This window comes from Bidens hawaiensis, unplaced genomic scaffold, assembly GCF_021521415.1.
Source record: "Bidens hawaiensis isolate Kalapana, Puna unplaced genomic scaffold, B.hawaiensis_p1.1 tig00017340_1, whole genome shotgun sequence".
NCBI lineage: Eukaryota > Viridiplantae > Streptophyta > Magnoliopsida > Asterales > Asteraceae > Bidens > Bidens hawaiensis.
In genome coordinates this window covers 94,666-109,171 of record NW_027492621.1, presented here as the reverse complement: position 1 = coordinate 109,171, position 14,506 = coordinate 94,666, and the positions used below count along the sequence as shown (strand labels likewise).

The window sequence follows — 14,506 nt, the reverse complement described above, 5'->3', positions numbered from 1 at the left end:
CGGGCCGGTTTGTTATTTGAAGTCAAAGAGGAGACGGGTGGCGGGCGGCCGGGCCCAAGCCCAGCCTAGTTCAGATTTCTTGTTCAACAAGTTACCAACCCTAGTTCAGTCTCTATTTAAACAATGATATGTACTTGTAATCTTGGGTCACTCAATAAAGAAATACCTAGTTGCCACCCGTGGACGTAGGTCAGTTTAGACCGAACCACGTTAAATCCTCGAGTTCGTTATTGCTTTCGTGTCGTGTTCAGTTTCGTGTGTGTGCGTTTAATCCTAACAAGTGGTATCTAGAGCTTAGGTTCGGATCACGCGAAGAACACGTTGAACCAGCCCAGTCGCCGCCAATCATCCAGCCGCCGCCACCCTACTGCGCTAGGGTTCCGCCGCTGCTACGGTTTTCCGATTGTCGTTAGGGTATACGCCGCCGCCGCCACCCTACTGCGCTAGGGTTCCGACGCCGCCGTCGCCGTACGTCTCTCGCCGCTACAACAGCCGTTGTCGCGCTCGTTGTAGTTGTTGGGGTTTTTTATTGTTGCGCCAAAGAAAGAAAACCCACAGCCGATTCAATTTGCAATCTTAAACCAAAAAGTCAAACCCACCTTTTGCAATTAATTGATCAAATATTATACTACAGACATCAAAATCGAGGAGTGGACGGTTTTTTTTTTTGGTGTAATCTATATTAGTTCAAGGTTGCTATTTGGGTGGGAGTTCTTTTATCAGTTTTAATATAGCAAAGAACAAGTCTAGATTCTATTTTTGTTGAAGAACAGTTGTTAAGTCAGAAGAATCATTTAAAGAAACGGAGAACCAGTGCCACCGCGTTTGTCAGATTTTATCGTTTCAGTTTAAAGTTTCTGTTTCTGATTTACAGTTCGTATTTCTGCGGTTTAAATAGGGTGATTTTTAACAGAGTTCAGTAGAACAATCGTTAGTTCAAGCTCGCATTGCTGTGTCTGTCTCTGTTTTTTATCCAGTTTTTTCGTTTTAGTCATTGTTATGGCAGAAGACGGAAAGGTTTCGATACAGAAGTTTGACGGACAGAAGTTCGGTTAGTGGAAGATGCAGATTGAAGCGCTACTTTGTCAGAAAGACTTGGATGTAGTGTTTGAGGATGAAAAACCAGAAAAGTTGTCAGAAGCAGATTGGAAGAAGTTAGACAAGAAATCTAGGGCTTGTATTACTTTGTCGTTGTCGGAAGATGTGGCGTTTAACATCATGAAAGAAACCACAGCACGTGGTATGATGGAGGCGCTATCCAACATGTATGAGAAGCCTTCGGCAGCGAATAAAGTCTATCTTATCGAGAGCTAGTGACAACAAGAATGAAAGAGGGTGGGTCAGTTACAACTCATATCAATAATCTTAATTCGATCTTGTCCCGCTTAGTGTCAGTTGACATTAAGTTTGATGATGAAGTTCAAGGCCTCTTGTTATTATCCTCTTTGCCCGACAGTTGGTCGCAAACAGTGACTGCAGTTTGTAGTTCGTCTACAAATATTACTTTCGATGGGATTCGAGATCTGATTCTGGGAGAAGATTCAAGACGCAGAAGTTCAGGTGAATCATCAGGCAATATGCTAGTCACAGAAGGTAGAGGTAGGGGAAACAGCGAGGCAGTGGGAGCAGGAAGAGGAGTCAGTCTAAGACTCGTAAGGATATTGAATGTTGGGGTTGTAAAGAGAAAGGACACTTCAGGAATCAGTGTCCGAATGGTAAGAAAGAGGTGAACGTTACAGAAGACGACACAGATGACGGGGTCAGTAGTGATGAGGCTTTGGTTTGTAGTGTTGAGAGTAGCGTTGAGCTTGGGTGATGGATTCTGGTGCATCGTTTCATGCCACTCACTGTAGTGAAACGATGAAGAATCTTAAATTTGGGGATTTTGGAAAGGTTCGACTAGCGAATGATGATATTTTAGAGGTTACGGGTATGGGAGACGTTGATTTGATAACTTCAGCCGGTACTTCTTGGACTTTGAAAGACGTGAGGGTTATTCCAAGTTTGAAGAAACGTTTGATTTCAGTTGGCAGTTGGATGACCAAGGGCACGATGTTAAGTTCAGGAATGGGCAGTGGAAAGTAGTCAAAGGGAATCTTGTGGGTTGCTCGTGGCACGAAAATGGGTTCATTGTATATGGTCGGCATGTCATCGAAAGGAGTGGATCCAGTTTTGGTGAAAGACAAAATTCGATTCACAGAATCTCGTGGCAGAAGAAGGTTCGTTTTGCAAGTAACAAACCCAGAGCCAAAGTGAAGATTCAGGATGAACGAGCTAGGAAGGTTAAATCAGTTGGGGGACATCGTGACAGTGGGAGCACAGGTCGTGTTTCAGTTACAGTTCCAGGTCAACAGTGGATTAAGAAAACCAGTATTCCAGCTGTAAAAGTCTCTCCAATGAATTACTTGTTGAATATGGAGAGTGTTTGTTCTCAGGTTATCTCAGGATCCGGTAGTTCGTTACAGTGGGAGCCGGTAGGGACAGAGAATGGGTCAGGGGCAGTTTCAGCCGTGACTGACGTGTTGGAGCTCCGGGGAGCTTCAACGGGCCTTCTGGTTAATTGATGAGAAGGCGGTGGCAACTAGAAGAAGTTTAATGTTCAGATTACAGAAGTACAATCAGGAGTGCAGACGAGAGCATTCAAGGCCTCCGAGTGGGAGATTGTTGGGTTCGTAGGCCTTGTTCGGGCCGGTTTGTTATTTGAAGTCAAAGAGGAGACGGGTGCGGGCGGCCGGGCCCAAGCCCAGCCCAGTTCAGATTTCTTGTTCAACAATTTACCAACCCTAGTTCAGTCTCTATTTAAACAATGATATGTACTTGTAATCTTGGGTCACTCAATAAAGAAATACCTAGTTGCCACCCGTGGACGTAGGTCAGTTTAGACCGAACCACGTTAAATCCTCGAGTTCGTTATTGCTTTCGTGTCGTGTTCAGTTTCGTGTGTGTGCGTTTAATCCTAACAAAAAGATACAGAAAATCTTATATCCAAACTTTCTGGGAAGGACATGGAAGCAACCGAGGCATGCGCGTCCATGAACTAAGGATCAAAGGGCGGCCGAAGCCTTTACTTTAATATGGGGAAGGAATCTTTAAAGTCTCCACATTAATTAATTGACAAGTGTGTGTGTGTGTGTGTGTGTTGTAGATAATTGTTAATATATACCACAAAGGGTAAGAGGGTGACACTGGAGATCCACACACACACATATTGAAAACAATAAAATCTTTCGATTGAAATTTGACGATGATGAACGCAGCCCACACTATTATCTCTCGAGAATTAGTCAAGCCCTCCTCACCATGCCCATCTCATCTCAAGACTTATAATCTTTCAGGGCTTGATCTACGCAGCATGCCAGAGTATATGCCACTAATTTTCTACTACCCAAACAATGAAACCTGCACCTTAACCCCTGATGACAAAGTCCGGGTGATGAAGAAATCATTTTCAGAGATCCTAACACGATACTATCCGTTTGCAGGCCGCTTACACACACTGACGTCGACTTACATCGACTGTAATGATGAGGGGGCTGTGTTTGTTGAAGCCAAACACGATAGCCAAATGAACATGTTGCAACATGTAAGCGAAGAAAATGACATTGTTGCCCAGCTTTTTGTTGATTGCATGTTATGGCCAAACTCTCCTTATACAGAGATTCTTCTGGGAATTCAAGTCAATCACTTTGCGTGTGGTGGAATGGCGGTGGCAATCAGTTTGTCACACAAAGTTGGTGATGGCTGTACTCTTGGCTCATTCGTTAGTCACTGGGCTTCGGTGGCACGTCATGGTTCCACTGATCACAAAGAGGTATTGCCCCTTGACCCTTATTTCGTTCAATCACCAGCTACTACCAATTTTGTGCCCCTTGAAATTGTGGATTTGCTACAGAGGCGTCCCAATCCTGTCACCCGAAAGTTCCTATTCCCCAACTCAAAATTAAGTGACCTCAAGAATAAGGTTATCACAGAAGGTGGATTAACACTATCTATAAACAATCCTACACGGGTAGAAGTATTAACTTCTCTAATTTTCAAAGCCGTAGTGGCATCAACCACCCCAACGTCATCTTCTTTTAAGCCATATTTTCTATTAAGTGCCGCCAATATACGTAACAAATTTGTCCCAGAACTTCCCCAAACTACCGTCGGAAATTACAACACGAGTATGTTGGTCACAAGCAGGCATGAAAGTGAAACTTCATTAAGTGTGTTGGTTTCCAAGATAAGAAAAGAGAAGATCGACCTTGAACGACTACAAAATGTGTAACTGGTTCAACAAAGAGAGCATTCGATTCTGTCAAATTTTCTGATTAATGAAGATGTCGAAAATGTTGTCAAGAGATCTTTTTGATGTCGAGCTTATGTGGGTTCCCTTATTACAAAGTCGATTTCGGATGGGGAAATCCGGCAGTTTCAAATATGACGTTAAGACATGCGTATCGAGCTGGTTCCTACTTGATAGATACTCCCAACGAGATGGTATTGAAGCATGGGGTGACTTTAGATACGCAAGACATGGAAAGATTTCAAAATGAAAAGGAACTCCTCTCATTTTGCCAAATTTAACAAAATTTGATTTTATGCGTCAATAAAAGCATATGCTACATTGTTTTTAATTTTGGGTGGTAAAGTTATCATATTTAAGTCCGTCGGTTATTTCTGAATAGCTTCCATTCACGTGTCCGAAGTATATCAATAAGGCTAAGTGTGATAATCATTGTTCTTTTCCAAATTCCTATTTTTAAGATCAGATGTTCACCTCTTTATTTTGTTGCTGCTATATATAAAGCAGCTTTGTTCATTAATAATATTTTCTTGTTTTGTTTCATTTAATCTAATGTGCTTATCAATTCTGATCCAACTGATGGAATCGATTATCAATTATCAAACACAAAATAAACATCATGAAGAATACTGAATGATCAACGCTAACGTTGTTATTGACAAGCCTACAAAATGGTGTGAAGCAATCAGCGTGATGCTTCAAATGAGCTATGTTCTTAACACCATAAGTAACCACCAAATCCTAATTAACAGACTCTAAGCATATTTACACTTTTGAGTTTTGGCACGTATACTAATTAAATGCATAACAATCAACTTAAATAACTAAGTCTAGATTACTAATATATAATTTAACATTTGAAGAGGTCGATCTTCTTGCATCGCTTTTCAGTCTTTATATTTCAACTTCCCTTTCTTCAAGATTTGGCTTTGACTTGTTCTTTGTTAATTTCCTTTTGTAGACAATCTTCTTGTTTCATTTTGCGTGTTTTGATAAATTTTTGGCATTTATAGTCTTTTATTGAGATAACGATTCCTAAGAGTTTGGAATCTTCAACTTATTTCATGTTCCTTCAGTTTTTACGCCCATATGCATTGATATATAATTGGAAGGAATTTTCAGCATGAGATATTTCAAGTTGTTCGTAGGTCTCAAACATCATACGGATCAATCTTGAATCAGAACCGAGATGGATGTATGGAGCAAGATCAATCAAACATGAAAGATATATGTCCAAAATGAATTCATTTGAATATACTACGGATAAATCTATATAGATTTACTAATCAAATAATTTCAATATACAGAAGGTGATAAAGATTTGAACCTCCACTAGTTAACAATGAGCCATCACAAAAATGTTTTAACTCAGTCATGATCAAATTGTTCAGTATTTTCAATTAGGCTCTCCTTCCTTGTTATGCCCTCCTAATTATTAAGATGTCTAACCATTTTCTGTCAAGCACTCGAATGAGAAATTGAACCGGCTTGAAAAACATTGGATTCTTTTAAAAATCCCGAAATTGCCCGTTTGACTTTTTCTTGTTAACCAACACCAAACTTTAATTTCCAAAACTGACCCGTGTGACCAATCTTGAATCTGACCCGAATTGTGACCGTAAACACAACCATCAGTATACCACAATTCGGTTGTCTTTACTTTGACGTAAATAAGTCAATGCCTCAATTTAAAAACAAATCCGTCGATGTTCATTTCCCTAAAATTTGGCAAGATTATAATTTAATATATATATTTTTTTTAATAATGGTTGCAAAATTCTCAGTTTGAGGGTACGAGTTGAATGGTGTAATCAATTACTAATTCTATTACTCTTGACATGCCTGGCAGATCTATGTTTTGTTTATCAAAAAATTTGTTGATTAACAAAGGAATTAGATTTTTAGATGTATTTTTTAATGATGCAAGTCAATGTACACCCTGCTAGTCTCATGAATCCTTTTTAGTATTCTTCAAGAAATAAAACATATGGAAAACCCCAGATCCAAAGTTTCAGGAAGGACTTGAAATCAACCAAAAGCGATTAGCTGTTTATTAATTTGAGCATGCGCATCCATGAAGTATGGATCGATGGGTAGCCAAAGCCTTTACTTTAATGAGGATTACGAATCTTAACAGTATTTGCATTAATTAACTGACAAGCGTGTATGTACCGTTGTAGATAATATATGCAAGAGACTGATAGGGTGACACTCTGGAGATCCATCCGCATACACGAACAACAAAAAAGTAGGGAACCGGGAAATCATGGATCAAACAGGCTCCGATTTGATTAACTCATTTCAACAGCGTTGGAACCGGCTCATCGAAGCTTGATTATATATATCAAGGGTTATTTAATTATTTATTTATTTTTTTTGTGGGGAACAATACCCGGTAATGTTTTATAAAATTTAAAAACAAGTACAAAAAAAGAAACAAAAAAACCTTAACACCTCTTATGACAAGCCTTAGGGATGAGCAGTGGTACCGGGTATTTTCAGTTTCCACATTTTGAGGTTTGGGGATCAACACTGTACGTATATGATAATCGTATTTTAATGATTTTCGCCTTCGTATATCGTACCTTACCGTACCGAGCATTTTCATACCGGTACTGATACCCTTTTCTTTAGATTTTTAGGATTAATACTTTCGGTCACGGTCCAGCACCGAGCTCATCCCTGACAAGCCCCACAGTAAGTGCTACTTCTCAAACACTTAACTATACATGAGTTTTTCCAACCCAGCAGGCCAAAGAACGATCCCTATCATATTGCAACCAATTTCTATATACTAACAAAATACCGCCTAGGTGCAAGAAATCGAAAAACCAATTCAAAACCGAAAAAACTAAAAAAATCTAAACCGAGAAAACCGAACCAAAACAAAAACCGACAGTTTGGTTTAATGTTTTTGTAAAAACCGAACTTATGGTTAGGTTTTGGTTTTGCATGTAATAACAACCGAACCGAATTTCTAGATTTCTTTATTTTTGTTTTTTATTTTAAATAATTTATAAGAATTTAATAAATATGTAACTTAAATACTTTTGGCCAAATGTAAAATAGTCTGTTAGTTATCAATTAAAAAAATTATTTATACCTAAATTCATTATATCGGCTTCAAGCTCAAATGGCAAAAACCAAACAAACCGAAACCGAACTAAAACCAAACGAAAACCGAAAAAACGAAACTGAACGGTTTCAAAAATCCAAAAACCGAAATCTTAATGTTTGGTTTTAGCCCAAAACCGCATCAAACCGCACCCAAGCAAACCCCTGAGATATCCACAATCTCGGCCCAATCATAGTCAACTTCATCCATTTAGCATAATACCACATGCATTGCTCTCAATTGAATATAGAACATCAATCATTTAGCCCACATATCTTTGTTGTCACCAATAATAATCTTTGCCCACTTTCTTTTTATTTTGATGGTAAATCAGCCCAATCAATCGCCACCCTTTTATGGCTTTATCATATAATCCAGATCCGTTCACTTTCACTATAAGGCATAAGCGTTAAACTAAGGTTCATGTATATTTTAATTTTAACATAAGAACGTTGATAATTCCAATTTATAAAAAAAATGAGAACGTAAGAAACAATACCAACTACAATATCAATCTACATAAACAATGATTTATAAAACAAATAAAAAAACCTAAAAATTACAACAAAAGAACCAAAATCAAGAACAAAATAATACCAGCAAATACTTATAAAAGCAAAACCAAAAATATTTAGTAATAACAACAAAATATAAATCAGCAAATACTTATAACGTCTTATAATCGAAAATTAGCAAATACGAACAAAAAATAGCAGCAAACACCTATATAAATAAACCTAATAATAACAAAAAATTGTTTTTAACTGTGTTTTCATATTAAGAATAAAATGAATTTGTGTATTTGTTCCTGTTCCCAAAGGATAAAGACATTGATTTTGCTGAAGCCAACCAAATACCAACATTATCATTATCAAATTCTTCCTATGGGCTTTACATCAGGCCCATCAGTACGTAGGCTATTTTTGAATTTTGACTTCTATGTTCAATTTAGCTAGGGGTATTAAAAAAACCAAAATCCGAATAAGTACCAAAATCTCAGATATCCGAATTTTCTGATGGGATATTAATTTTGAAATTTTTCGGGTATCCTAAATTTCAAATTTAATTATTTTTTAATTATTATTATATTTAAACATGCATGTATATCACTTTATTACTGGCGATAATCCCAGCTTCTCACAATCACGACACGAATATTATTATTCAAATTCCTCCTATGGGCCCATCAGTACGCACCCTATTATTTTGTGTGTTCAATTCAACCACAATAGTCCACCTACGCCTATGGTTAGTTTTAACGGTAAAAGTTAGAATGCAAAGAGAGACAAAAATAAAAAGCGTGAGAAGAATTTGTGACAATAAGAAAAACCCCTAACAAACAATAAAAAAATCATAACTAAAAATATAAATAAAAAAAAAGTAAAAGGTAAAAAACTAAAATGGTTCCCGAGCCTTTCTCGTTCAAAAAAAACCCCGAAATAGACACAATGTCGAGAAAAAAAAAACATAACGTCGAAAATAAACAAAAAACGGCATGATAAATAAAACAAAACACGCAATCAGATCGGAAAATATAACACAATGCCGAGCAAAATATAAAACAATGTTAAGAAATATAACACAATTTTAAGAAAAAAGACATAATATCAAGGAAAAGGGGCATATTCAATGACGGCAAAAAAAACACAATGATAAATAAAAAAGACACAACGGATCGCAAAATATAACACAATGCCGAGCAAAATATAACACAATGTTGAGAAATATAACACAATATCAAGAAAAAAAGCACAATGTGAAGGAAAAAAACACAATCAAATTCGAAAATAAACAAAAAACACAATGATAAATAAAAAGACACAATGATCTTTTTTCCTCAGCGTTGTCTTTTTTTTGTAGAACGGGAAAGACGGGGGAAACATTTTTGTTTTTTACATTTTTCTTTTTTTTATTTTGAGTTATGATTTTTTTTAGAGGTTTTTTTTTGGGCCACAAATTGGTCTCACCCTCTCATTTTTATCCCCTCTTTGTAGAATAACTTGACCCTAGTTTCGACCACACAAAAGTAAAAAAAGATAGTAATTAAATTTGATCAATCGAGCCTTCACATATTAAAATTTCCTTTATTAATAGAATACCCCTGGAAGGTCAAATTTTACCAAAATTTGCTACTTCAATCCAAAAGTTTGTGGTTTGTTCAAATTCACTATTTCGGTTCAAAATTTTAAAATTTGCTATTTTCGTCCCTAGAGTTCCATTTCCGTTGCAATTTTTATCCATCAACGGAAATGGTATAAAGCATGGGTGACTTTAGATAAAGAAGACATGGAAAGATTTCAGAATGATCAGGAACTTCTTTCATTTTGCCAAAATTCATTAAATTTGATTTTATTTGTCACTAAAAGCAATTGGAATGAACCCAAGCCATTGTGTTTGATTTTGGGTGGTAAAGTTATGTTAAGTCTGTTGGTTATTTTGAATAGCTTCCGTTCACGTGTTGAAGTATATCAATAAATCTAAGTGTGGATATATTGTCATTGTTTCCAAATTACTATTTTTAAGATCAGATGTTTATCTCTTTATTTTGTTGCTGCTCTGTATAAAGTGCATTTGTTCATAAATAATATTTGCTTGTTTGTTTATTCTAGCATGTTCATCAATTATGATCCAACTCAGGGAATCGATTATCAAATATCAACACAAAATAGACATAATCATGAAGATGACCATATCTATTGTGTGATTCAAAAAATTGTTGTTTAAGTCATACGAACGATTCACGTGCTAGGAGTTGACCTATGTGATCAATGAATACCCAATACTCTATAACCCTTGCCTATCTCATGCCTGTTTTTTAGTATTCTTTGACGGATTAAAGATATGGAAAATCCATAAACTAAGGATTTTTAATATGGGGAACTAATATTAATAGTCTTCGTACATTAATTATTGACAAGTGTATGTACTCAAGATAATTGTTAATATACACCACAGGGTGAGAGGGTGACACTATCGAGATCCACACACAGTCTAAAGAAGTATAAAAAGAGAGGTGATCATTAGATCTAATGTGATAAGGGTTAAGATCAAAGCTAGTGAAAAAACACCTGTTATAAGATTTGACATGTTTTTTTAACTAAAGAAGTAAATGGTGTGTATTAAAGCGTATTGTGTTCTAACCTCCTTGTTTTTTTGTTTTTTTAACGACTAAAGTTTCACACTATATACGGTTTTAACCCTAGCTTGGCCTCTCATTCTACACCCTATATCACCGTATCAAAGTGGGAATGATGTGTTTACCTCCTTACTTTTTGCACCTCTTAACTTCTTATTTTAAGCCTACACTATATATATATATATAGGAGGGATATTTTGAGAAACATGTTGAGTTTTAAGAACTTAAGAACTCAATTCTTAGCCACACATTTTATTAAATGGATTGGATTGTGTTGTTGAGATTAAATCTAACTAAAAAGTCAAAGTAGGAGAGAGAATAAAATTGTAAGTGATTACACTAATTTTTACGTCCGTTACACATGTGTAATAAGTCGACTCAGCGCGTAAAAAATTCTGTAATTTTTTTACGCGTATGTAACTTACGTATATTACGCATGTGTAAAAAAAATTCGAAAAAAAAAATCGTTACACTGAGTTCTTTCGAGTTCTTAAAACTCAAAGGGGTTCTCATTTGTAATCTTCCTTATATATATATATATATATATATATATATATATATATGATCGTTAGGTTATAATAGGAAGTATACTTTTTGTAGGAAGAATAAGAAGTAATCTTATCCATTGATTTTAAACATGGATGATTGAGATTTGTTTAGGGGGAAATCAAGTATGAACATAAGGAAAAGGGTATAAAAGGAATAACACATTTGTTGACTTTTCCTCTCCACATGCAAGGCACATGCCAAATTCCTCCATCATTTTTAAACTTCCATAACTTTTTCTTACGACGTTTTTATTGAAAAACAAATTCACCATAATAACGAGTGTCTTTTTATCTTTTATATGAGTACCATATTGTAATATAAAAATTAAAAAAAATTTAGTGGGTTTTTTACAAATTGTTTTATACAATAGTATTTTTTATTGTGTTTTTTGTTCATTGTGTTTTTTCCATTGTATTTTTTATAATGTGTCATACAATTGTGTTTTTTATTGTGTTTTTATCATTGCTTTTTTTTCATAGTATATTTTTTCATTGTGTTTTTTCGAACTTTTCCGGCGAGGTGGTGGCGGCGGGTGACGGTTGTGGTAGCGATGGGCGATGGAGTGGCGGTGGTTGTAGGAGATGAGTGAAGATGTAATTGGGTTTTATGTAAGTGGGTTTTTGAAATTAATTTAAGTAGGTTTTGAGATTAAAGTAAGTGGGTTTTGAGATTAAAGTGTTAGACTAAAATACCCTCCTTCCTAGTCTTTTTAGGAAAATCAAACTTCTTATTTGAACCTAACCCTATATATATATATATATATATATATATATATATATATATATATGGGATCAGGATCATGTGAGAACTTTTTGAGAATTGAGAACTATAAGAAACCATATTTGATCACAAAAAAACACAAAAATTAAAAAAAATCATAAAACAAAAAAAACACAAAAATAAAAAAGTTAAAAAACCAAAGTTCTGATTTATCATCCCGGTTTCTAAAAAAATAAAATAAAATAAAAACATAAAAAAATTTATCGGTTTAACTAAATTATACATATATGTATAATATGTACATATATGTACACACATGTTTTTTTCCTATACAGATATGTATAATATAAGGTAAATGATAATGTACGTATGTGTACATTACGTAACTAGAGAATAAATAAAAGTATACATATGTGTATAGGTATAATACGAATTAAAAAGAAAAAAATCGGTTTTTTTTATTATACATATATGTATAATATTTACACACATGCTTTTTTCCTATACACATATGTATAATTTAAGTTAAATGATAATGTATATATGTGTACATTACGTAACTAGAGATTAAATGAAAGTATACATATATGTATAAGTATGATACGAATTAAAAAAAACATTCAGTTTTTTTTAATGAAACCGGAATTAAATATAAGAATTTTGGTTTTTTTACTTTTTTAAAATTTTCGTTTTTTTTTTGTTTTATAATTTTTTAGTGGTCGAAAATGGTTCTCAAAGTTCTCAATTTGCCAAGGGTTCTCTTAGGATCCTTACCCTATACACACACACACACACACACACATTTAATTTAATAAGATTGAAAGTAATACAATCTTTCCATTGAAATTTGATGACGACGACGAAGACAAAGACGATGATGATTGATGACCGTCGTTTGAGTCATGCAAAAACCTAATTAACCTAATTAGCTAGGGTAAGTCAGGTATCGTATCCACCAGGAGTATGTGGTAAGTGTATAGTGAAATCAATTCCTAATATTATGAAGTAATTCAAGTAAAGTGCTGATCATACTAGCAAACAGTTTGGTTTTATAGTAAACGAACAAGTAATCAAAGATTCAATCAGTTAACAAAGACAAATCACACCCGGGAATCCAAGTACGTAACCTAACAGCAAACTCATGCAACTTAACAGATAAACTATCTTGTGTCAACTGCAGACTGACTAACCGGTTAAACCTTAGGCATCCACGCTCGCTAACACACGGCACTGGTTATCAAACGGTCCTTGCCAGTGTGACTCAACTAAGGGCAAACGTATGCTTTCTTGCAATTAACAGGTCAAAACAATCCTACAAGCAATTATCATAGCAACTGGCACACTAATCGTTCTGATCGAAATAAACCTAAACTGACGTTGTGCACAATCATACTAGACATCAATACTCATACATTAACATCAAATATAGTTACAATCAATTCGTTCTTAATACATGAGAAAACTGAAAGATACAATACTCTACATCCCGGGTATAACTCGAAGGAACTAGCCGCACATCGGCATCTCTCGGGCTTCGGTTATGATCTGGTAGGACATGTATGATGCTTGGAGATGATTGGAAGTGATGGTGGCTCTCCTTTCTGCTCTGAAAATCGTCTAGAATGTGTGTTTTTTCGTCTAGGGTCGTCAAAATGTAATATAAAACAAAACCCTGACTTTCACGATTTTGGAGACCATCGCGCTCCGCGATGGTCTCCTCCCCAAGTCCATCGCGCTACGCGATGGACCAAAAGTCAACGCAGTCTAATTTACAGGGCATCGCGTAGCCCCACCTTCAACACCCATCGTGCTATGCAATGGGTCTCTTCAGTCAGCAAGTCCATTTAAGTGCCTTGGTTTGCGTGCTGGACATCCCGGGTCTTCATTACGTGCTCGTACAGGTCCAAATTAAGCGCGTTAAGTACATGTGACCTGAAACACAATAACCACTTATGAAGTACCAAAGTTCATAAACTAAACTAGTAAAACGACTAAGTTAACAAGTTAATATATGCATAAATAAACCGAACATCAATGACGAACAACACAAAACATACATGTATGTTAATTTATTATATTTTGCTGTTACGAATTTAGTTTTTGGTTTATTTCCGGTACCATAATCTAATACAAACCGAATTCACGTCGACTCACAGCCGCACCACGTAGGTTACCACCCGACTACACATCGTTTTAAATACCAATTTTTATCATAAGCTTTATGAGTAGTGTCGATAATATTACAGGGGCGTTTACTAATTTATTTTGTGGGTTTTATTTTAGTCATTGTAACGAATTTAACCGATACCGACCAAATGCGTGCCACCGCCGCTACAAAACAACTGGTTTTGTTACTTAGTTACTCTTTAATTACTCGGGACGTAATTTTCAGATCTGTTTTGTTTATCCATAAAAATTGTGGTTTAGTATATACGAATGATGCATGCACGTGACCCACTTTCATGATTAACGTAACCTTAATTATTTTTTAAGGATGCAAAGCCTAAGTATACACCTAGCTATACTTGTAAATTAATGATCAGTAATGCATAGTCCAATACCATGCACCTATCACATTATCAAAGTGGGCCAAAGCCTTTATAATACATAATATGGGGAATGGGGCTTAACTAATAGATCTTCATATTATTAATATATATTGCTATCTACATATAACTTGTAGCTGCAAGACTGAAAA

General features: G+C 35.5%; 1 protein-coding gene across 1 annotated transcript; it reads left to right on the top strand.

Moving 5' to 3' along the window:
- The first annotated feature begins 3,244 nt into the window (after positions 1–3,244).
- LOC143553582 (acylsugar acyltransferase 3-like) lies at positions 3,245–4,270 on the top strand. Its single transcript, XM_077043550.1, has one exon. The coding sequence runs from the start codon at positions 3,245–3,247 to the stop codon at positions 4,268–4,270; it is 1,026 nt and encodes a 341-aa protein (XP_076899665.1).
- Positions 4,271–14,506: the final 10,236 nt, after the last annotated feature.